The sequence below is a fragment of the Frieseomelitta varia genome, unplaced genomic scaffold (genome assembly GCF_011392965.1).
Source record: "Frieseomelitta varia isolate USP_RPSP 00005682 unplaced genomic scaffold, Fvar_1.2 scaffold_612, whole genome shotgun sequence".
Taxonomy (NCBI): domain Eukaryota; kingdom Metazoa; phylum Arthropoda; class Insecta; order Hymenoptera; family Apidae; genus Frieseomelitta; species Frieseomelitta varia.
Window position 1 is genome coordinate 28,155 of NW_025110382.1, and position 25,410 is coordinate 53,564.

Genomic DNA, 25,410 nt, shown 5'->3' on the forward strand with positions numbered 1-25,410 from the left:
AATTTTATGTTAAATTGTGTAAGAGAAACTTGCCGATTTCAAAAACATCAATTTAAAAAACAAATGACAGTTATCTGAATTAGTAATTTTCAAATCCTTTTGTTTTGATTGTGCAAAAAGATACACAAATCAAAATTTCGCTTCGTCAAATATCAAATAATAGTCTTGAGAATATTACAAATATTTTTGATAGCAATTTTGAAAATTTCATTTCGGGGAAAATGCTCTTTAAAGTTTTATTAAATGCTGGCAAAAAATCTGAGTTAATTATTTCATAAAGTATTCAAGAGTATTTTCAAAGAATCGCAATAAGAAAATATATGATTGCTGGGAAATCAATTTTTTCGACTTAGTTAAAATTACAATTATTTAAATACAAAGTTCTTACATTCTGAAAAAAATTAAATTCTACGAAAATTGTAAATAAATAACAAGTGGAAATAAATATATAAGAGTAACGTTTATTAATTTCACACAATGAGACTACTTCACTAATTAGACAACAATGATTAATAGGTAGTCAGACAGCTGTCGATAAACATCGATACGTTTTTACAAAGCTATTCATCAGACTTTTATTAGACAAGCTGCGTTACAAACGAGACGTCATTCCGGCCAATGATTTATTTAATAAGGATTGCCTGAAACAGAATGGTGATCGCAATCTATAAATAGTACGGTGTGTACTCGATACCTGTGGCTCATATTTTTCATCCTGCACTTATATTCTAAATTAAGATATTCGCGTAACAGATCGCGATCGATGCTACTTCAGAAAAATCCGAGAAAACATGTTTGCAGTTACGCAGTCAAAGTCGAACTAGTATCTCTGCGATTAAGATTAATGATCTATCGAAGTGTTAATTGAATCGAAGATTTTCCTTTTTCTTGGAATTTTGTTACTTTTGTGTCTAATAGATTTTTTCCTACTCTTCAGCTAGATGAAAGAGGATACAGAACGTTTCGTAACTGATAGTATAATTGAGAAGTAGATATTTCTGCGTGAAAAATTAATACGAAAACATAGACTAAACTTTTCTGGAAAAAATGTATATTAAATGTTTGTTATTAAGTGCGCACTGAATCTCACTTAGCTATGTTTTTGGATCCAAACATTGAAAGAAATAAAGGAATGCAGGTTTAGTAATATTATGATATTTCAAAAAAAAAAAAAATGTACAAGATTGAACTTCATGTTTTGTCATTGTCTGATGAATTTATCTAGTTTTACAGAACTGAAAAATATAACTGTCAGAATTTTTTCGTATAATTTTATGATATTTATTACACATACATACAGAATTTTTATAATTTTAAATTTTTCACTATTTTCACAAACTTATAGAAAAATGCAATAATAACAATAAAAGAAATATATTTTCTTAATAAAATACCTATATAATATTTTATCTTCCTATCTTTGTTTGCTACTGAAAAATTCAACATAGTGTAAAAAACGTATGAACCAAATATCGTTTTTTTTTATCATATTTCAATTAATGGATTTTACTGTAGATTAATATATTTACTTAAACGTGTATTTATTTTACATAGGATTTTTATTTTTATTTTATTTTATTTTATTTTATTTTATTTTATTTTATTTTTATTTTATTTTATATAGGATGTTTATGAAGAATAATATTTTTTACTTTAGAAATTATTGAAAACACTCTCCATTTACTAAATATTATTCCATTTTTCAAATTAATTAATTAATTTGAAAATTTTTGTGAATTTTTGGCATATTATGATACTTATCAAACTCTTTAATATTTTATTTTAATAGTTTTTCAAAATTTTTCATTACGTGAATGATGTAATGCGAATCCATGAATAAAAAATCAAGCAAAATTAACTCAACTAAATATTTAATTTTCTCAACGATAGAACTTTCTGATAAAAAAATTTATTTCATATTTCTGATTTATTTTTTCATACAGAGTCAGTCCTAGTTACATATATCAATAATTACAGAACTCCTTGTATGTTTGAACTTTTTACAAATATCTATTTCGTATATTGAAGTTGATTGAAGTTAACATATTTAAGAAATTTATATAATGGAAAAATGATTGAAATGTAATTTTTCTCAAAAAAAGAAATAAAATAAAATACATAAAATGATACGTAAGATCTATACTTATTTAAAAATTCGAAACTTTTCGTATTTAACAAATATAATTTTAATATATATATATAAATTTTGGATTCTTAAATAAATATAGATTATTTTATCATTTATCATTTTCATAAATAGTATCATTTTATGTATTTTATTTTTAGTTCTTTTTTTGAGAAAAATTACATTTCAATCATTTATATATATATATATATATATATAAAACATAGTAAACTATAAATATAAAAAAGTCAAACATAATTTTATTATAAATCTCTCCGTATTTACTTTGAATGTAAGATTTTCCATCGATTGAATGGCACAAACAATTAAATAATATTATACATTTCAAAAACAATTTTGTTATGATAAATATAATAGCTACTAAGGTGAGACAAAAATAAATGAGTAATAAACTTTTCTAATTAAATTTACTATTTACTTTCTTATTTAAATTTAAAACTAAATCTCACTGTATTCATATATATCTTCACAGATATTTACCTAACCAAATCAGCGAATAAAATAAATTTTGTCACGACCTATTTAAAAAGAAATTTTCACAAATGAAATTGAGTTTAATTTGTAATATGAACTTTGCCTGATCCTTTGCCGTATCATGTTGGCTCGGTCGAGTGAAGTATCACATTATCATAATTCACACGCCTTGTACAAATTACCTGTTTGTCCTTCATTTAAGTAGAAATAGTTAAATAGTAAAGAGTGTCGACGGTTCACTTTGCTAAAAATCGCTGTGTGAGCGTCGTTTCAATCATAAAGCAATAAAAAACGAACACAACTTTAAAGGAAAAGTGACACAAATATTGTTTTGTAAAAATATAATATGCACGTTATATAACATATAGGTAAATTACGTGGAAGAGAAATAAAAATTTAATATGTATTTCCAAAAAATAGCAAACGAATATATATTTATTCTAACGTGCATATAATAACTTATGAACTTTTATAGATTTTTGAATAATAACATTTTAAAATTTCATCAACAACGCAATAGACACAATTATTTTGATTATATTGATAAAAATTTACCAATCTGAAAATATACATTATTGCAAAATTTTTATTCTAACGTGTATTTAGTAAAAAAAAAAAACATAGAATGAATAGACATTTATTATATGTCATAATTTGTCATTAAAAATAAATATAATATGCACGTAGAAAAGAAAGTTTCATTTAAAACTTGATTTTGAGAAAATTATTTGTCAATCGTGCTTGAAAGATATTCCATGTGTGAGAATAAATTAAAAATGTAAAATAAAAGTTTTTCATTTGAGACGTCATTTTTAAAAAAATGAACTTTGAATACGCTCTGTCCAAAGTTGATCTAGCATGTGTGTTCTTGATGAATACTTCAAATTAATTAAATAAAAAAAGCGTTTTATGAAATTAATTTAATTCAAGTAATAATTATTAATCTAATTCAAGCATTTAATAAATATTCATCTAATTCAAGTATACTGAAAAAATATTCAAAGTCGATTTTCCGGAAAATGAAGCGTCCTATAAAAAAATTTTATTTTACATTATCGGTTTGCTTTTTCACCTCTTTCCGGTTGTATGAAAACCCGGATATTTTGTATAATAAAGTATTATATCTCATTAAATATTATGACTCATTCATAGAGGCGACAGTTATTTGTTCAAACATTTTCGTCATATCTATGATATAATATCTGCATTAAATATCTTGTAATTTTTATATTACATTTTCAAATTTGTTTTAAACTTTGCTAGTATAATTATGATTGTCAAATCTCATTACAGTAACAATAAAATTCTAAAATATTCTATACGTATAATACACATAATTCATTCATAAAAGTATTCTTATAGTTTTGATATTTTGAGTAACTATAAAACGATTTAATTTTGATAATAAAACAGCATATGTACATACGTTTATATACTATTTCTGGATAATGATTAGGGTCAATATTAAAAAAGAAAGAGTTACCTTCGAATTATTAATTACATATATATTTTTCTTAATATCATTGTATCTTTCTTCTAATCAAAACATTTCTTACGAGGGACATCATATTTCTTTTAATATAATTTAATATAAATTATATTTTCCACATTACTTACAACTAATATCTTTCATAATCTAAAAGTATCTATTTGAGCAAAGTGAGTTAACCTGTCATTTAAATGTTTTTTAATATGCAAGTTAATATTAATCTTAATTCTATAACCAATAGGATATAATCTAAAAAAAGAATAAGTTATTTTATCGAAACTTTAAAGTAAAGAAAACTGTGAGGTTCTTACATTTAGAAAAAGATAAAGTTTAAAAATGAATCTTCTTTATCTTCGTCTAAATGTAAAAATCTTATAGTTTTTTTTTATCAATTTGTCTCAATATCTCAATAAAATAACGTTTGAAATTATATGAATGTTTTGATCATATATATGTTTTGAATTATATATAAGCTCCTTAATTAGCAAGTGGCATAAGTATGATAAAATTAACAAAAATGAGTTTATTACAAAAATAGTAAATATTAATTATATTTATTTCGTTTACCAATTTATATATATTTTGTTACGTTAATAAAACATAAGAATCAATCTTTACATCGTAAATAAATAACGGCATTTGATTATTCGTTATCATTATTAGTTTGTTACTAAAGTAATTTTTTCTTTAAATGTTTATTTTTCTTCGACTTTATTTTCTTATAGTAAAATCACATTACTGTTAATACTGTTACAAGGTATTATAAACGAAACTCGATTTTTACAACGTTCAGAAGAAGGAATTAATTCAATTGTGAACTAAGAAACTCACATTGTTTCGGTTGTGGTCTGAGGATTAAAATTTTTAAAATAAACCGTACAATTTTGTCCTCTTGTTTACTTTTTCGAGGAAAAACGCTGGAAAAATAACGCGAGCACTCTGTATATATCAGTAACAACATATTAGCAATTCTCTAATATTATTAATTTAAAAAAAGAAACGCAATATCAAAACGTTAATGATCAGTAATATGTTTAGAAGTAATATCCAATCAATCGAGAGATTAAACATTCGATGAAACAAGTGATTCGACTACAAATCACAGTTTCCATCCTTATCCACGATCTACACGCGTGCCATACAAATTGCATCGTTTCATCGGCAATAAAACAGAAAAAAAAAAAAAAAAAAAACGCATTCCCGATGGCTTCTCTCGATCGGTGAAACAATGACGCGCGAGAAACAACGAGGCAGAAATGCAAAAAGGAAGAAAAAGGAGAAACGAAGAATCGCCGAGGCGTAGAATCGATTTGCTGCGACGCGATGCAATCCGCCGCAGAAGAGAATGATTCTTCGCTACGGTGGGTGTCGATTCGCATGCGGCTCGCGCAATTTTCGCGCGATATATCGAAATTCGAACGAAAGGACACGCGTATATACGTGCGAATGATTCAAACGGTCTCATTGTGGAAGCCTGTGGCCGCGCGCTGCGGTTCGTTTCCGCGGGGCAGCATTGCCGCGTATGCAAATGATCCTTCTTACGGACACAGCCGCGCCGAGTTCGAGAAAGCTAGTAAATTGGCTCGCAGGAATGCGCATTCGCCGTGATTGCAGCGGGCACCTGCTGCTGCACTTTGCGCGCCATTACAGAATCGACTGGCTACCAGCTTGTCGACAAACTTTTGCTAGCCGAATGCACGTGACGAATTCGATTGAATTATGCCGTGTCTTTCCGAGGGAACGTCAGTTTCGTTTGTACGGCTTTATTTACCGAGAAGAGATACGAACTGATACGCGATTAGATCTTTATAACCGAAAAAGTAGAGATCGACATTCACGAGTTTCTCTCGTTTTTTAAAAAAACATCCTGTTCGAGCTTATTTCGCATAAAGAAACATTTGTTTTTTTTTTCGTGGAAAGAAGTATTATCTTTAAAAACACTTTTGAACAGTATTCTCGCGAAGAAGATATTTTAAGAGAGGAAAGAGAGAGAGAGAGAATCTCTGTGATAAAAGTTGCACGAAAGTTTTTTAAGTTGTATACTTTAAAAAGTTATTTCGAAAGTTATTTAATTAAAAATCCAGTTTTACATTCGAGTACTATTCGTCGAGTAATATTCAGTATTTAGTTACAAATACTGAGAAATTTTTTAATATTGATAAACAATTTTATATTTGTCTCTCCGATAGAACATTTTTTATTTTTGTGCTTTATAAGTTCTGTTGTTTGGAACTTTTATTTTATTTTTGTTATTCATCATGTAATGAGAAAACATTTTTAAAAAACGTTCTACGATTCAGGTTTCAAACAGAATCTATATAAAAATTCCTTAATATTTTCAATCTCTGGGAAAAAGTCATATTATAATAATAATTATATATTCAATTTCAAACGAAAGACAAAATTTCTTTGTGTCCCACGTTTATACATTAGGTTGAGAGGTTAAAAATTTTTCATCAAAAGTAAAAATCAATTTTTTAAAATTCATTTATTTATGTTTATCAAATTCTTGAAATTATTGTTTGTCAAAAATATTGTGTAGATGAAGAAATATAATTACAAAATTACAATTATAGTTTTACTTTTTGTTATTTTAACTATGTAAATAATATTAACAGTTTAATTTCTCAAGTATTGGAATCAGTATACATAACTTTCAACTTTTCCTGCTTTACTTATTTATTTACTTTTACTTTCTTTTACTTATTTATTTGTTATAATATATAATTCAAAGTACAAATAGAAAAATATATGGATGAAAGATAAAATAAATGGAGTATATAATTCTCGGAAGTAGTGCGTATGCGTTTTTTTCATGAAATCATGGATTAAGACGCAAAAATAATTTATGTTACCAAGAAAAGCACTAGCAAAATTACATACTTCATACGTGAAATAGAGTGAGTAAATAGAGTAAAATAAAGTAAATAAACAGTATAAACAGAGTAAAATGAAGTTCAGCTAAATGGATGCCTAACTGCATGATTGCGAATGATGAAACTGATTAATAGTAAAAAAGGAAAATGACGATTTTAAATAACGAGTCAACAATTTTTTTTTTTTTTTTAAGTATATTGATCTACACGAGGTTCAAGAAGCAAACTTTAAAAATTTGAATGTTAACATTTCTGTATTTTTAATAGAAGAATGCCTAATTCGGGATTATTGTTATTGTATCGGGTTATTCCTGAAATTGCAAGAACATGGATTTCGTACAGTTTCTGGAATTGAAAGTATGTATTATGCGCATTTGATAACTTCGTTACGCTTCTTGGGATAATCTTCTAATTTTTCTAATTAATAAAAGCAATTTCCATTAATTACAAGATTGTTCTAAAAATAACGCTAATGATTTGTGAAAGAAACATGAATTTGAAAATTTTATGAAACAGTTTAAAAAATTCTACCATGCGAAGGAAAAGTTGTTTTAAAAATAAAAATATATGAATTTGCAATTAACAATTTTAAATAGATCGCTCCGTTGCTGCTTACATTGTACGTGGAATAATCGAGAAAAGGAATTACTTTTTAAATACTAATAAGAAAAGAAAATGAAAAGAGAAATTACTTTTAATATAATATATATATAATATATATTATATTAAAATATAATATAATTATATTACAATATGTATTATAATACATTATATTATATATATAATAGTATATATTACATTATAAATAAATAATTATAGTATAGTATGAATATACTATAGTATACTATAGTATAGTATAAATATACTATAGTATATACTATAGTATAGTATAGTAATTATAATAATTATAGTATAATTATAGTATATATTATATTATAATATAATTATATTATAATATTATTATATTATATTATATTATATTATAAATATATAATATAAATATAATATAATTATATTATATTATAATATAAATGTAATATATAATATAATATAATTTAATATAATATAATAAATACTAATATAAGAAAGAAAAATGTTTCAATACTCTTTTTATATTTAAACATAATCTTCATTGAAATCTTTTATTTATAGAAATTTCACTTCTTATCAAAAAATCTTCTTATTTTATAACTCATATTTTTTAACTGCAATTTCACAATTCGTAAATTACGAATAATGCGACAATTTATTCAGTCCTAAGGGATAGGTTGAAATACGCAAATAAAGTTGTGCTTAAACGGCGATGAGAAACGAAGATAATGATACGCAGAAAATGTGAAATTCGTGGTACTGTAATTCCAGGCCAGTAAAGCGTTGCTGATTATATGTGTTTCACAGATCCACTGGATCCTTCTGATCCAGTTTTCATATATTAAGAGTAATAAAAAGCAAATTTCTTGGCATGTCCTCTTCGTGCCGGAGGTTCAAGGACAAAACGATTTAGTACAAAGGGGCAGTCCTAGATCAACCGGGAACGCTTTCGCAATACTTCCAACAGTCAAGGACGTGGAACCGGTAACATTGCTCATCTCACGATTCATTTCAACGAAAAATTATCAACTCTCGAGGACAGTTCATGTGTTCTGAAAACGTGTCTCAATGTTCAACGTAGGCAAACAGAAACGTGTATCTATTTAAGCTTCCATTTATTCCAATTAACAGCGTTAAATATGAATTTATGTATGTTTCATCTTAGTTTTCAGTTTTTTTATTTTCAATTTTTAGTTTTTATTATACAGAACTTATATTTAATTTTAATTTTAATAAGTTTCAGAATTTATATTTAATTTTAATAATTTTAATTAATTTTAATTTCAATTCTTAATTTTTAAAATTTTCAATTTTTTGTTTTTATTATACAGAATTTATATTTAATTTTAATTTTAGTTTTTATTTTATAGAATTTATATTTAATTTTAATTGCTTTTCGTTTTATTTTAATTTTTATTACACCGAGTTGACTCAATTAGAATACAATGAAACACGAAGAAAATTCGATAACTGAAAATGATAACTGAAATGTTCCGTAATTAATTCTTTGTAAATATTTTTATTCTTGTGGTAATTATTAGTTAAACTAGAGTGCAATGAAACGTGAAGAAAATTCGACGAGTGAAAATGATATTTTTTGTTATTATAAAATTATACAAGATGTCAAAGAAAGTAAGAGTGTAAACTCATCATAGTATTCAGAAATGTACGATTTAATACTCATTGAAGAGAAAAGCTGCTTAATTAATAAAACAACTACAAAACAAACTCAATTTTTTGAAGTATAATATAATTTTGTATGCACGAGTAATAACATAATTACTGATATCGAATTATTACAACATCGTTGTTGAATGTAAACCATTTTAAAAGAAAATTAAAAAAAAAAAGAAGGAAAGAAAATTGTTAAATAACTCAACTATATTATTGTTCAAATATGTACAAAATGAACTATTTAATATTCACATCGATTCGTTAAAATCCGAATAATTCTGATATTTTATGTGAAAGAGTTAATTTAATATTTCACATCGTTTCTAAAATAAAAGTAATGAAATAATCGAAGTGATCCGTCATCCGTTTCATTTTTTTTTTTTTTCAAATAAGATTTACTAGTCAAGCTTGTGTCCAACAAATTCGTAACAGTAAACTGTAAGAAACAACGGAATTTATCAAGATGATTGTCACGAGAGAACAGGAGAAAAAGTGTGAGGCACGTAACATCCAGCACAGTTGGCACACATTCCGCGCACAAGTCAAATACCTCTGTCGTTGCTTTATTAATTAGTCGATACAGTGACTCTATTACTGCTGAATTAGCATCGCAACAAGCACGAGTAAAACATACGGCATTAACGCTATCGTTACGATCGTCCATTCTTAGGTAGAGTTTACACTAGAGGTCTCTCAGTCATAGACACAGTCGTCTCTCTTTTTCCCGCTCAATATCTTGATTGTCCAATAAAAACGACGATCGTGGACATTTCTCTCAAACGGCGCGTATAAAATCTGCCTCTCTCGGAGCCCGAGGAAAAGATCACCGGAAGAAGAGAGAAGCCGAGCATGGTATTCTTGAATCTTCGCTAACCGCAGCCTCGACACTTGCCCATCCCCCGACAAATACGGCGATCTTTAAACATTTATTTACCCACGAACATCACTTTCAAACACACGTGCGAATAATTTGGAAACTGTCGATAGACCAACACCCATCGTAGTCGAATGATATTATTTATGACTGCTATTTAGACAAACAACCACATGTAATCGTGAAAAGAATGCAGAAAGTAAGTAAATTAAACAATATTATTATTAAATATAAACTATATTATTATTAAAAAATATGAATATAAACTATATTATTATAAAATAGTTATAAATCCGTTAGGAATTACTTAGTTTTATAATTTTTAAGTTAATTGAATTTTATTGTAACTAACTTCGACTCCAAGAATCAAACATTTTGAATTTAGATAATTCTATATAAATTATCGTAGCCACCAATGATCGAACCAAGATTAATTGAAAATGCGCTTATAATGTACATATAGTATCGTTATTTAAACAAATACGTAGGTACATGACTATATAATCGTGAAAAGAATACGCAATTATGTTTTGATGGCAAAATTATAAAAAAATGACTTCATTACGTTGATAAACTAACATCGTCGTTGTCAAATGTTATAATTATTAACCATAGTAGCTCGTATTCATATAGTTTTGGTACAACAGTTGCATTATAATAATTTATTTTTATTTACATTACACTAATGTTTTCTAAATTTCATTACTGACTATTAAAAAATATCCTACAGCTTCAATTGCAAATCGTGAAAAGAGTACGCAATTATGTTTTGATGACAAAATTCTAAAAAAAACGACTTCATTACGTTGATAAACTAACATCGTCGTTGTCAAATGTTATAATTATTAACCATAGTAGCTCGCAATCATATAGTTTTGGCACAACAGTTGCATTATAGTAATTTATTTTTATTTACAACACACTGATATTTTCTAAATTTCATTACTGTCACAATTAAATAATATCTTACAGCTTCAATTGCAATAGCCGTATATTTTATATTTACACGCTTTGGTATCAAAGTTCGAGGAATCTCTTCACAAATGATGTGTATTCCAATGAGATTACAAAATCCCACCAAAAAAAGATCCATAAACTTCCTTCAAAGTCGATGATAAGCAGCTGCTCTATTGAAATTTCAACGCGGCAACGAAAACCGTTTAGATAAATTCGAAAGCATCTGACAAAGGTTGGTTTTCGTTCGTAGTGATAGCGAGGTGTCGTAAGTCTCTCAAGAGTGAGCAAGCAAGCAAGCAAGCAAGCAAGCAAGCAAACGAGCCAGCGAGCACGCAGTTAGACGCGTACGCGTGGGCGTATCACGCGGAGGTGTGTAGCCGGTCTTTAGAAGCAGAAAGATAGCCGCGGCTATACTTTCGAAAGCATCTGGTTTTCTGCAACCGGAGGAAACTTCCTCTGGTAGGGGGCGGACGGTGAGAAGCAGCTCGCGCGTCCGCGTCACGGCGAACCAGTGCAAACAAACCGAGGGGCTCTTAACCAAACGAGAAGAAGAAGGGGAGGAAGATGAGAAGAACACCAAGAGAAGAAGATAAAGAAAAACAGGAGGAAAGAGAAGGAGAAAAAGTAGGAGGAGTGCAGAGAGACAGATAAAGGATAACCGAGAAGTGGATGTGTGCGAACGTGCGTGTCGCAAGAAAGACGTGTCTCCAGAGGATAGAACAGCGGAGGAGAAGAGGGATTGGAAGGAGACGGACAAATGGTCGAGACAGAGAGTATCCAAAAGTGTAAGAAAGAGGAAGAGAGAGGGAGAGAGAGAGAGACACCAGGCGGAGAACAAGAGAAAAAGAAACAGTGAAAGAGAAGAATTATTGAGGAACGGAATCGTGGCTTTCGATGTATGTATGCAAGGGATACCTGTGGATATGTGAACGCGCGCGCACGCAGAGGTGCGTCTTCGATCTTATGTTTTATATTGAATGATCAAAGATAAACCGGTTGTGCTCGCGAAAGAGAGGAGCAGAGAAGAGGAAAGGAGCGAGAAAGAGAGGAATCAACGTGGGGAGAGAAAGAAACCGGTGGAGATGGTAATGGTGATGGTGATGGTGATGATGGGGATGGTGATGGTGATGGTGATGGGGATGGTGATGGTGATGGTGATGGGGATGGTGGTGGAGAAGAAGGAGGTGAGGGAGGCAAGCAACGAAATGATCTAGGTGCGGCAAACAACAAACTGTATGCACGCAGGCATAAACATTTCAAGCTCTCACATATATATAATCGTCCCAATGCCTCGTTCTCGGATTGAAACGTGTGCCTCGTTTGATACCCGTGATGTCGTTATGGCAGGGTTCTCAAGTGTTACCTGCGTGTATCGCGCCGAAGATACAACGATTACAAGTTAAACACACGCCGTTCTTCCGCCGATCACCACCAGTAACATCGATTCTTTAGTCTGAAGGGTTATCCACTGAACGAATATTTCTAATAAATAGTTCGCCAATGTTTGCGATTGTTTTGTATCGAAACATTTACCAAACAAGCATCACCGCGAGGTAAACGAACAAAAACATATTCGCAGAGATAAGATCAAGTGCATTGCAAATAAATTCAACTCGATGTAAGTGGCAAGTTTTATAAGTGCATTCGTATTTCGAAAGAAAAAAGATGGTGTCTATAGTGAAATATATAGAAATAATGTAGATATAACAATGTAGAAATATAAACCATAGTTTTAAATACAATCAATCAAATTAAATATAATCAGTCAATTTATTGAGAGTACCATCTTTTTATTCGAACATTTAACAATAACGAAATTGATATATTTACATATGTATATTTAAATATATAGGTAATATTTATAATATGGCCTTTTATTTTTCGAACTCTACTGATGTTCACTGTGAAGTTCGAAAGCAATTTGTGTACAGCAGGACTTTGTTTATATAAATTTATCGCAAGACTAATAGTCTATTTAATTGAAATTCATATAATAAAAGACCATTGAGTCTGCTCTCTACTAGTGATTTTTCATTTAAATAGTAGGAATTTAGGTTAAATAAAAAGTTAAATAAAAAGTGAACCAGCAAGAATTCATTCAATCAAGTATTAACTAAAATTTGATTCAAATAAATAGAATTTATATAAACAGAATTCTATTGTACATCAAATTTTTTGAAAATACAGGAAATGAAATACGAATATTATTTCTTATGAACGAATATTGAATCCAATTCTATGAATGAATATTGAATTTGACTTGGATGCCAGAATTTATATTATTCACTCATAATCCATTGGATCATAGATATATATTTTATTATAATTAACACTGACTAAACAAAGACTAAACATATAATAGATTCTATTAAGAATTAATAAAATAGATTTTGCTATATGTAAAGAAACATACATGCAAATAAATGAATATAAACAATATATTTAACTATATCTTGATTACATTTTTAACCTCATTATAATCAATTTTTTGAAAATCATTCATCGCTTTTAAAATTATGAGGCCAGAATAGCGTTATCAGTTGCTATCATTAACACATTGCTGCAAACGTTCGAATTGTTTATAACTGTTTGATGTCTTTGCGTTTCCATGAAAGTAAATTCACACTAGCAGATGTCAGTAAACATTCGCAAACATTTCGCGATATTGATGAAGATTCACTTTAGCAATCACTTTAGCAATTGTCAATCACAAACCCCCCAATTCTTTTGTTTAATGTCTTTCAATTATCTTTGTCTACAACAAAGATTGCACGACGATGAAAAAGATGTTGAAATTCAATTCTTTCAATAAAGGATCTAAACTAAGACGTGAAACAAATTGGTCTGATTTCACGTTTCTCTGATGCTTGTTAGTTTGTTACCACCGTCTGACTTTTATTTCTTCTCTTTTGTTTCCTTCTTCTTTTTTCGTGAGCTTCCTTTCGTAGAAGAGTCGCTCTCGTCAAACCTTACGAACGAGATGAATTGTGGTTTTTGAGTAGCGCTTAAGAAAAGATGTTGGTTCCAGTATTTAACGCCCCTGTTAGTTCTTTCGAACCACGAGATACGCGAAGTAGATTTAGGCTTCGAGTATTTGATGCTTGTAATATCTTTGTATACATAAACCTCATCATCGAAATCCAATAAGGAAGAACTGATATTTTTTTTTTTAAATGCTAAATTTTTTAACCATAGAAAGTTATTCGACGGCTTTTATTTAAAGTCAATTTTACTGTTGAATTTATACGATTCAAGATGGATATTATATTTCAAGAGGTATTATTAAAATATGCATATTTTCTAAATATCTGATTTTAATATCCAAGATAACCTTTTGTATATTCTACGTTTTTTACAAATAAAATATTTTATAAATAAAGATATAAAGAAAACATTGAAGGCAAAGGCAAAAATATTGAAGAATTTTATAAAAATCACTGTATCGTTATTAGATCAATTATATTGTTGCCATTTTCTCTGTAAGAAAATAATTATCAATAACTTGTTAAAAGACTATTAAAAGATAACTGACAATTATACAGGGATCTGTATAATTATTTCAAACCTGAAACGATAATTTAATTTGACGTTGTAATGAGTATTTCCGCTGGACATATTATACCATATTCTAGTATCATTTAATTATTTAACAATCGTGATCCAATTATCATCTTAATGTCATCATAATTCAAAGTGCCCTGTTTTAATCGTTTTTTATTCTTCGAAAGAACATAACCAGTCCTCGTTCGGTACAATCGATTATAACAAATAATACTCTGTCGAGGAATAAATTGTGTGGAATGATTCGATATTTGATATACCGAATAACTTGGATATACCTTTTCAATACTATAGTAACAACCGGTAATACTACTATAGCGCTAGTGATTACTAGTGTTGCTACTCTGATATCATGTAACTCAGCGGCTAGTGATCGACTAACTAAAAGATTATTCTATATATATATATCTATTCCTTTGTATTCATTTATCTATATATTTGATACTTTTGTTTTCTTACTCTTTATAGATTTATAATTACTGTTCCTTTATATGTAACAAATATCTATATTATACAATACTTTTTCTTCTTTTGTATATATTCTTGAAATTAGTTGGTTGTTATAATGTTAGTGTAAATAAACATAATTTTAACGACAGAAATAAAAACAACCATCCGAGGTTTAAATTGTACGAACAATTTATATAATTCTATTTAGAATTTTATAACACAATCCAATTAATTTGTCAAAACAAATGAATAAACGTGGTCTTTGTTTTTATAAAACAAACTTTGTTTAATAAAACAATGACAGTCCGGAGAGTTTCAAAATTTGGAAAATTATGTCAAACACAAAAAATTAAGCATTAAGAAATACATTTTAACATTACCGTAACATATGTAAATAAGAATTATAGCACTTGGGAAATTTATTAATAACTGTACACGTTACCAAGAGCATTAAAATCTGCATGTGGAAGGAGTTGAGACTAGTATACTTGATAAAAAAAGTTAAACTGATAAATTATATAACGAATAATAATCGCGAAGCCTCTGGAAACTTGTTCATTTCAATAGGCAGCATCCTTAAACATTATTTTATTATTTATTATTTATTCAATCCTTGCCTACTAAGCTTAGGATGACTTCCAGTTTACATCTTTGCCTTTTCACTCTATGGTGAACTACAGTTACACATATTTTCTTACCCTAATCTATTATTCACAGCAGGAACCAGTATTCTTATTTAATCTACTCTAATAATCTAATAATCCATCAACAAAACGCAGATGAAAAGAAAGCCTACAATATCTATCAATTTAGACTCTAGTAATCTCATAATCTGATTGAAGAAGGAACATAAACTTGATCCAAAAACAAAACAAAAAGGAAATTTAACTATCACCAGTATCCTCAAACATCAAAGTCTGATAAAATGATGGATCTCTTCTCTGGCTCTCTTCGGATGCGTTGAAAAAAAAAAAAAAAAACACATGTTCAGCAAGAATATTAGTCCGAGGACTTTGTAACTGGTTGTTTTTCGTACGTTATCCCGATGAGATTTAATCATGGAAGGCTACCACGGTTCCGAGATCGGTGAAAAGATCTTGGAAAGGGAGACGACGTTTCGGAAAGGAAAATCATCAATGATCTAAAGCTCATCGGTTCGTAGGCTAACCGACAGGTGTAGTTTATCTGAAGAATCGAATCGAGATAATCTTCCCTCGTACGCCTCGTGACGATTCTCATCTGTAAGATTCGGTGGCAGAATTGGATTCAGGGGCGTCCTTATCTCACCATCTGGGTCTTCGTTTCTCGTTCGTGTGTCTCGATCTTCGTTACTCCCGTGTAGTCTTGCAGTCAGGCTTTGTTCCTTCGGTTAAATCCCACGCACGCACATCTCGCCAGTATAGGAAGACAAGACGACGCCATCGCTTGGCCTCTCGTCGATGATGCATTCGTGCTGGCCAGCAGTAGGAAGGACTTCGAGCGACGCACGAAAACTCGCAAGCAGCGAGCAAGATTTACGTCCTCGATTCGTGAACGATCGAGGACTCTCATCATTTCATCATAACGGCGACGTTCGCCGCCTTCGAGAACAAGATCTAGATTCTATATTCGTCTTTTTGAACACTTTCGTCGTCTCAGTTTCTTTTCAGTAGCTTTCAGATACTCGGACGTTTCTTTTGTTAAGAAAAAACGTTACAGTTTTGATATGAAAAGTAGAAAGTGGAATTGATGTTGAATTGAATTTTTCAAGGCTTCTCCCTGACACTTTATTTTTGTATTGTTATCATTTCTTTGCTATTTTGTATTTCTTTAACACTAACGCATATTTCCCCGCACAGTTGGCAATGCAATAACCTACACAACTCTTCTTAACAGATAACTACCGATACAACTGTGAGTTTACTGTGCGCTTTGTGTCAATAACGACTTTTATTATTACAATTGGTATATCGTTCAGTCCAATTTTTTCCTTTCATTTTCGTTTCATTATGAACAAACGTCCAGAAAATCGGTTGAACGAGATAGACGGATGATCTCGCCATCGTTCTGCGTGTGCACGAGCGAGCATGCCAAGGAAGAGAAATGGACCGGAAAAGGTGGAAAGGCAGCGGAGGCCTGATACGAAGCCATCGCTAGCCGATCAGTCGTACACAGGCCCGAAGACACGGTGTGTAGAGAACAAGAAACGCTTTTCAGCATGGGAGTGAGAGTGTGGAACAGGTGTACATTCGAGAAAGCATATACCTGTATATGCATCCACGGAGGTTGCTGCCTTCTCTGCTGTGCCAGGTGTTCAAGAAACGCTCGGAATTCATTACGTCGAACTTCTGACCCCGAAGCGTTTATTAGCCACGATCTATTGCTCAATACGAAGCGTGCGCCGCGTCTTGTTACTCGTTAATCGTACACTATTCTATTCCATATGCATTCTATAATGACACAATCTTCCTTCGCGTTTTTCAATTTGATGAGGAAATTTTGAAACGCAAAATTGTTTATATCTACGTTCAGTATTTCTAAAGTATAAAAATTCAACCCCTTAACGCTGGAATGACGTGCTACGCACGTCGAGAATTTTTTTTGTCCCAAAATTGCAATATTTTCTCAGTTTTAAGTATAACCAAATACACAGGCACAACAAATAATAAACTTATTACTTCTCAATAATTTCTATCCAGTGATATCATACTGACGAGTTCAAAAAGAAAGCGACGAATTGGTCACTCGTTATGGTCCGCAATCAGTTGCCAGCACAAGTGGTTAAATATAAATTCAATACTCTAAGTGATAAACATGATATAGGTAACGAAAGTACTACAGCATAAAATATTAAATAAAAAGCATTATATCGAAATTTTTTATATCCTCACTTTTTTTATATAGTTACAATTATATAAAAAATTAATAAATTTAAATTTATTTTCAATATTCAATATAATTAATTTCTAAAAAATTCAAAATAATAAAATTAATACATTTGAATGATAATTTAAACTAATGTTTCTTATAATTATTCTTCAATTAAATCAATTAAATTTAAATAAAAAAAACTTTTACTATAAAAAGAACTTATATTTAATATGAAAATATAGAAAATATTGTGCTTTTTGTAATATTCAGCACGTAAATAATTTTTTACCAAGCTTTCATTTCTTTCTTTTTTTATTACATTTTTCAAAATATATATTAAAAATCTGCTATGTATTTATTTTAAATTGTTTTATCGAAACTTGTGATTGGTTTCATAATTTATTTTTATGAATTTTAATGAAATTGTAACGTATGGAACTTTTGTTTCGATCGACAATTGTAAAATTTGAGCTTCTATTTATAACAAATAAAACAATCATAGGAATTCCATTTATCAAATTTCCAATTAAACCTTTTACTCCTTAGATCTACTCACTTGATCATAAATTTCTATTATGTGAAAAAAAAAATCAATAGTAGTAGAGAATCAGTAATAGTAGAGGATCAGTAATCAGTGGATTCTTATAAAAATTATTTTTTTTCATCCAACGAATTCATACGAAGATTTAAATCTTCCAAAGATGAAACAGAACAGAATCATTAGAAGATATAGAACAAAAAAAAATGTATTTAAATTTAAGAATCATTGAAAAATTGTGTTAAAGGATATTGAAAAATTCAAGTCATACAGTGACTTGATCAAATGTTATAAATATTGCTAAAATCATCACACTACGCTTCCACTTGTGTAACTATTTATGAAAAAAATTTTTTTAGTGACTTTAGGGATGTTTGAAGTTTTACAATTTTCGGAAAGGAAAGTATCTTTACATCTCATCTACGGCACAGGAACAAGAATATCTTTGAAAAAAAACGAACTTAAGATTGTCAAAATAAAGACTAACTGGATCTTTGTATAATTTTTTTCACGAAATTATTAATTTAAAATATCGACAATTTTTCATCGAGTATATGAACTATTTTGTGATTGTATGTATAAAATGTGCACACACACACACACACACACACACACACACACACACACACACACAGAATATATTCACTAATGTAAAATTTCATTCGATATAAAATTTCATAAACAAATGAAAAAAAACAGTTTTAAAATGTTAGAACAAAGTTAATTTTTATCAAAGTACCTCCCTTCAAAAAAATAAAAATTTAAAATTAAATACAATTATAAATGCTTACTATAATATATTACATATGTGCTGCTTCAATTACTGAGCACTAAAATTTAGTAAATACACAGAATGTACTTGCTTCTACGATATTTCGCAGACCATCGAAAGATAAATCACAGGCAGAACATCTTAAAATTAATTACTTCCTATGCTATATTGAAAATGGTTTATCTTTTCAATTACTTTGTAATATAAAACTTTACGTAAGTATAAATTTACTACATTTACTAAATTTACTAAATTAACAAACTGTTATAATTAATATAATTATATATATGTATATATTATTATATTATTTAATATATATTAATGTGAAATATTAAATTAGTTTCCGTATTCTTTCTCATGATAAAGATTTTCTTCGCATTTTATTCTTAGTATAATTTATATAATGCAATATATCTATCTATTTGATCCAAACTATTTTGAGTCTTTGATCTAAAGATAGACAAAAGATCATAAAACCTTGTAAAGAGAAGTCAAAAGCAATTGCAAGATGATGAATTTTTACTTACCAGATCGATCTGCGGGATGTACTGACAGATACAATCCCTTGTTTCCATCAGGATTATTCACCCAATGATCGAGAGCTTCACTAACATTTAATGTCAACCATCCTTCTTTTCCTGCCGTCGTATTAACTGCGTCTACGTATTGTAACTCTCTTGTCCTACAATGTGAAAAAATACAATCATATGAATTGTGAAAATTAATACAATTATGAAAATTTCAATTTTAAAATGTAACGTTACATATCTATATAAAAGAAAAAAAATCTTATCATATTAGAAAAATTGATTTAACTTAAATCCATTTAATATCCTAACTCTATTCTCTACTTTATTTTTTGCATATCCAATTCTATTCCCATTTATTAATTACTTGAAAAATTTAGAATTGATAATATAATTAAATTTATGATAATAGATATTTGACACAGTTTTGAAAACTTAACTTTATTAATTTGCAAAATTTTACAAATTTTGATTAAAATAATTTATAATTAAATTAAAATGTAAACATATAATAAGAAATATATAATAATTAAAATTCTAATATGTTTATAATAAATTATATATATAGCCAAGCAAAATAATGTGCAAAATAGAGTCAAATTTTGAAAACAAAATTTATCAAATATTCTGTTTTAGTGCTAATGTTACTTCATGACTAACAATAAGCTATAAGCATTGCAACGCATTAAGTGCTAAATGCTTGTTAGTGTCACTAATATCTCTGCAATTTTCCTTGCATACATCAAGGAAAACTTACGTTATTCATTACGTTAACACGCAATTGTGTGGACAGCGAACAGAAAATACACGAGTTACAAGGAAATTAACTCGCTGATCAAAACAAACATCTTCTCTCTCTCTCTCTCTCTCTCCCCTTTCAATAGCTCCATAAATTTCTATAATTCCTCAAATGAAACTTCAAATATTTTCTTATCCTATGCAAAATTATGAATTGTTAATAAGTACTATTAACAGCATTATTAACTGTCCATATTAGATACTATTCGTGCGTAAATATCTGAACATCTTAGTTATAAAATGCGAAAATTAGTTAAAATAAGGTTTATAATCTATTATTTGCCATTTGCCTGTAAAACCTATGAATTAGAAATCTAAGTTATATTTGAAATATCCGATTCGCTGATACAATTATTGGATACAAATGTCATTACTTGAAATGATATCAGAAATAACTTGAACATAAAAAATAATGATAAATAAATTTTCAAATAATGAAACAATTCCATAATGATTAACACTTGTGAAACGATTAACTTCATTATTAAATCATATTATTATTAGCTTTTAAAAATTTAACACGCATAATCAAAATATAAATTATAGAAACAGTAAAAAAATAACAAATTTATGTTAAGATAGCAATATCATAATACATCAATCAAAGAGAATTAAACATTTATATTAAAATTTATATTAAAATACTGTAATATATCTGCTTTTATATATTAATACAGTTAATTTAAATATAGATGTATTTCTTTTTAATAACATATTTCTGCAAGTGTTTTCAGTCTTCAAAATATCTACACCAAATAGAATTTCTTGTTATAATTAATTATATGATCATTTTGTAATTGTTCAGATAACGAACTAAAAATTTATATTTTGTTTATTTGATCTCTTAAGAGGTATTGACATGTATGTAAATTTTTAGTTTTTTTTATTTCATATAAATATCATTATAAGATGCAAAGGTAGACTAATCATAAATGTTATTTTTTTCGAGCATTTCAAAATATTGTCCACTTCTATTAGTATCTAAAAATACACGTGCAATAAATAAGACCAAGAAATAAGAAATAATTATTTGTTTCTAACCTTAATATATATATTCATGTCTAAGAATGTTAGTTATCATTGAAAATACATAAGATACTTAACATATACATCAAAATTAAAATACCAATTCCGTCATTGCAATAATTTATTTGAGATTAATTAATTTAATTTAAGTCAAAATATACAAATTTTAGAATTAAGATTAACTATTTACTTTTTATCTTAATTATTTGCATTTATAATTATTAACAATTTATAATAAAAATTAAATTTTTGCGAGTGAGAGACAAAATATGTCAAGATAAAAAAGCATATTCTATTATACGCGACAGAAAATATTTTCATCTAATCATTCATTTTTATGTACAATATATATATATATATATATTTGGGCAATTAACAAATAAGCATCAAGAATGTTAATCAGCAAAAACCAGGAACGAACGTATGGTCAAAGACGTATATTGTTTCTCTAATAGGAATCGTTGCACGGCTTTAAGTCGCGCAATTCATCGATAAAATCGATCAGTAGGAAACCACTGATTCTTATGTAACTGAGATACACACCGAGGAAGCTTGCGCGACCATTCGCCGTGATTCCTTCTCGATGGTGACTTGACGATTCGTGCAAATTCATCTTGCACGTGGCTCGTGTCAATAAGATTTCAGTGAAACACACATAATCATTGTTCATTGAGCGAACGGGCTCATCTCCGATCTCCACGGTCAAAGACATTTCTTAAACGACGCATTTATCTTTTTCCCGAGAAACGCATTTATCTCATTCCCATAATTGGATAATTGGGAATGCTAAAAATGTACACAGACGCAGGACGAATACTTGACGTTCCTGCATACATATATATTTTTCACTGGAGAAGATTTTTCACAGTAAGGATTATTTCCCTATAAATACGGAAATTCTTTTTATATTTTTTTGTTTCTTTTCGTTCTTTTTTATCTTTGGAAATATTTAATGAATTTTTATCATATTAAAATATCATAATATTATATTAATATTTACTAATTTTTTGAATTACTGGGATTCTCTTTTGTTAGTTAATCTTGTCTGATTTAGAAGTGTCTTTATGCAATAGATTTAATTAATACATTCATAAATTCGCGTTTAATAAATTGATAAGCATTATAAATTTACAATGTATGAAATTTATTATATTTATTTTCTTCTACAGATAAAAAAAAAAATTCTAATAAAATTCTAAAATATTACGTAGCATTAGAATGCAAATTTTTATGTATTTATAGGAAATTTAAAGGCGTAAAAAATATACACTGCATAGAATACTAAAAAATAAATAAAATATTCGTAATTAGAATACTTATTATAATATTTAACAGGAGTAGGAATGAAATTTCTAATCTAATCATATTATATTATATCGATATTTATCAATTCTTTGAATTTTTAAAATTTCCTTGGTACGTTTAATATTCATTGATTTAAATATATTTTTATCTCTGCACGAATATTTAATAAGTGTACGTTTAATTTTCCTACATCTTATTATCAATTATAACTTAATAGCAATTTAATCATCTCTACTTATTTAAAAACATTTTTGTAAAAAAAAAGATTTAACGAAACAATTTAATTTATCCCTAGTAGTTTCCACAGTTTGTGAATTCCCCGAATGTAAAATTTATTCATTTTCCCAGAAATAATTTAAATAATATAATTATATGTTTCACATTCATATGACACAAAAATATTTATTGAAATTAATTCTTTTTAATGTGTTCTAACAGATGCGGCTGTTAAATTGTTTTTCTTCGTTTGAGAATGAATTCTTGAATAGCAAAGCATTGAGTTGAATATATTTTAGCCTCGTAGCTATGCAACTGACGAAGAACCACGTAGTTATCAATCAATTTTTAACTTTCCTGAGATGTGTATTTGAATTTCAAAGTGCAGCTGTTATAACGTGATAAACAGGACATTATTTCCATGGCAAATTGAATACCATTATTCAATGACACATACTGATGGAATCTTAACAATTTGTTGAATGCAAAATGTGAATAGGAAAACAATTGATAGGAAAATAATACAAATGTATATACAGTGTGTTCCGTTTAAGTGAATACGGTGTAATATCTCACAAGGAATTGAAGTTACAAGAAAAACGTTCTTCTAAATGTTATTTGATATAAAGAGACATATTATGTCTCTTATTCTTGTTATTAATGGTTCTGTAGGTGGAGTTCTGAGATTTCATTTCAACTTAATTTCTTTAAATAGAACCATATAATTTCGAATTATAATTAATCTGGACGTTTTCTATAAAAAAAAAATATTAACCCATTTATGTATATTTTAGTTTTAATTTTGTGAAATCTATCATACAAAAGAGTGTTTCTCACATTTCATATTTTTGTTCAAACATACTGGCAAAGGTTGAATGCAAGAACCGTGTATATGAAAATTATTATTATACAAGTGCATATCTGTACATTGAACATAACTTAAACTTTACAATAATTCAAATTTTACAATTTGATATTTCTACTTTATTTTAACTTAAAATTCTAAATTATGAATAATTTGCAGCACATATGCTATAAATGAGTTACAAATAATAGCTATAATAGCTATAAATAAATTTAACTAATTATAGCAGAAATTATTAGAACTATTAATAAATTTAAATAATTATATCAGAAATTATAGCTAAAATATAATTATAGCTAAAATTATTCAAATATTTGAAAACTCTGTCAATCTACAAAATTTCCATGAAAAATTATAAATTGGTCATACTGACCATATTAGTTCTATTGTTAATGATTGCATTAATGCGTCATTTCGTTTACATTTTTTTAGTCATTTACATTATTATTAATTTTCCGTATAACATTTTGGTTGTGAAACTCTAAAAAATACTTAATATTCTTTTCCTCATTATACTTCACTTTTATATTAGATTCTGTAATGTTTTGAAATTTCAAAGAATTGATCTATCTGTAAGCTGTTACTTCAACTTTAATAAATTTTAGTTGCCAAAAATGGTATACAATTCCAAATAGAAAATTACAGAAAATTACAGAAAAAATCCTAAATAAATAAATTCAACGATTCAAAGAATTGTAACTGGAATAACATCATTACTTTTACATATTAATATTAATAGTTTTAATTTTATCTTAATATTGAGAACAGTGAGTTTCTTGATGTTGAATACTTTATTTATTCGAAATAAATTTCAAGTAAAATGAATATTTATTAAACTAATGTACATAATAGTACTCACTTTCTACCCAAATTCTCATTATATCTCTTATATTCAAAGTAAGACATGAACTGAAGTTATACACAAATAATATATAAATAATAAATAATATAACAAACTTGAACAAAGTTTTTAAGATGTATCTCATCTAATTTATAGAAAGATACTGTATCAAATAGTTTTTGAAAAAAAGGAAACAAGAATTTTAATTTTAAAAAAAATATTTTATATAAAATTAATTTGTGGTTTCAGCATGTTTTTAATTGAAAAAATGGGAATTACAAAACTTTTCGATCAATCAAAATGTACAATAACGGACGGAAAAAAGTCTATTGATATCTTATATATGTATGTATAAATAAAATTTTTATTAAACATTTCCCCTGTTTTAAATATTCATCAATTTAATTACACATATAATACAATTATTTACCTTGCCAATTATAATTTTATAAATTATCATAATTTTTCCATTTTACTCTAGTCGAAATATTTTTTAATCAAAAGCTTCTAAAATTAAAGTACAAACAATCGATTGTACTCTGGTCAGGCTTGGTTTTCGTAGATGAAATTATGAAATTAT

At 28.0% G+C, this 25,410-nt stretch overlaps 1 protein-coding gene across 2 annotated transcripts in view; it reads right to left on the reverse strand.

Moving 5' to 3' along the window:
* LOC122534546 (protein 60A) overlaps positions 1–25,410 on the reverse strand; it is an 84,045-nt gene that overhangs the window by 12,419 nt on the left and 46,216 nt on the right. For both annotated transcript variants that reach the window (XM_043665302.1, XM_043665303.1), the window contains exon 3: positions 19,780–19,934. In XM_043665302.1, the coding sequence (XP_043521237.1) occupies positions 19,780–19,934 (155 nt within the window). The remainder of the gene's footprint in view (positions 1–19,779; positions 19,935–25,410) is intronic.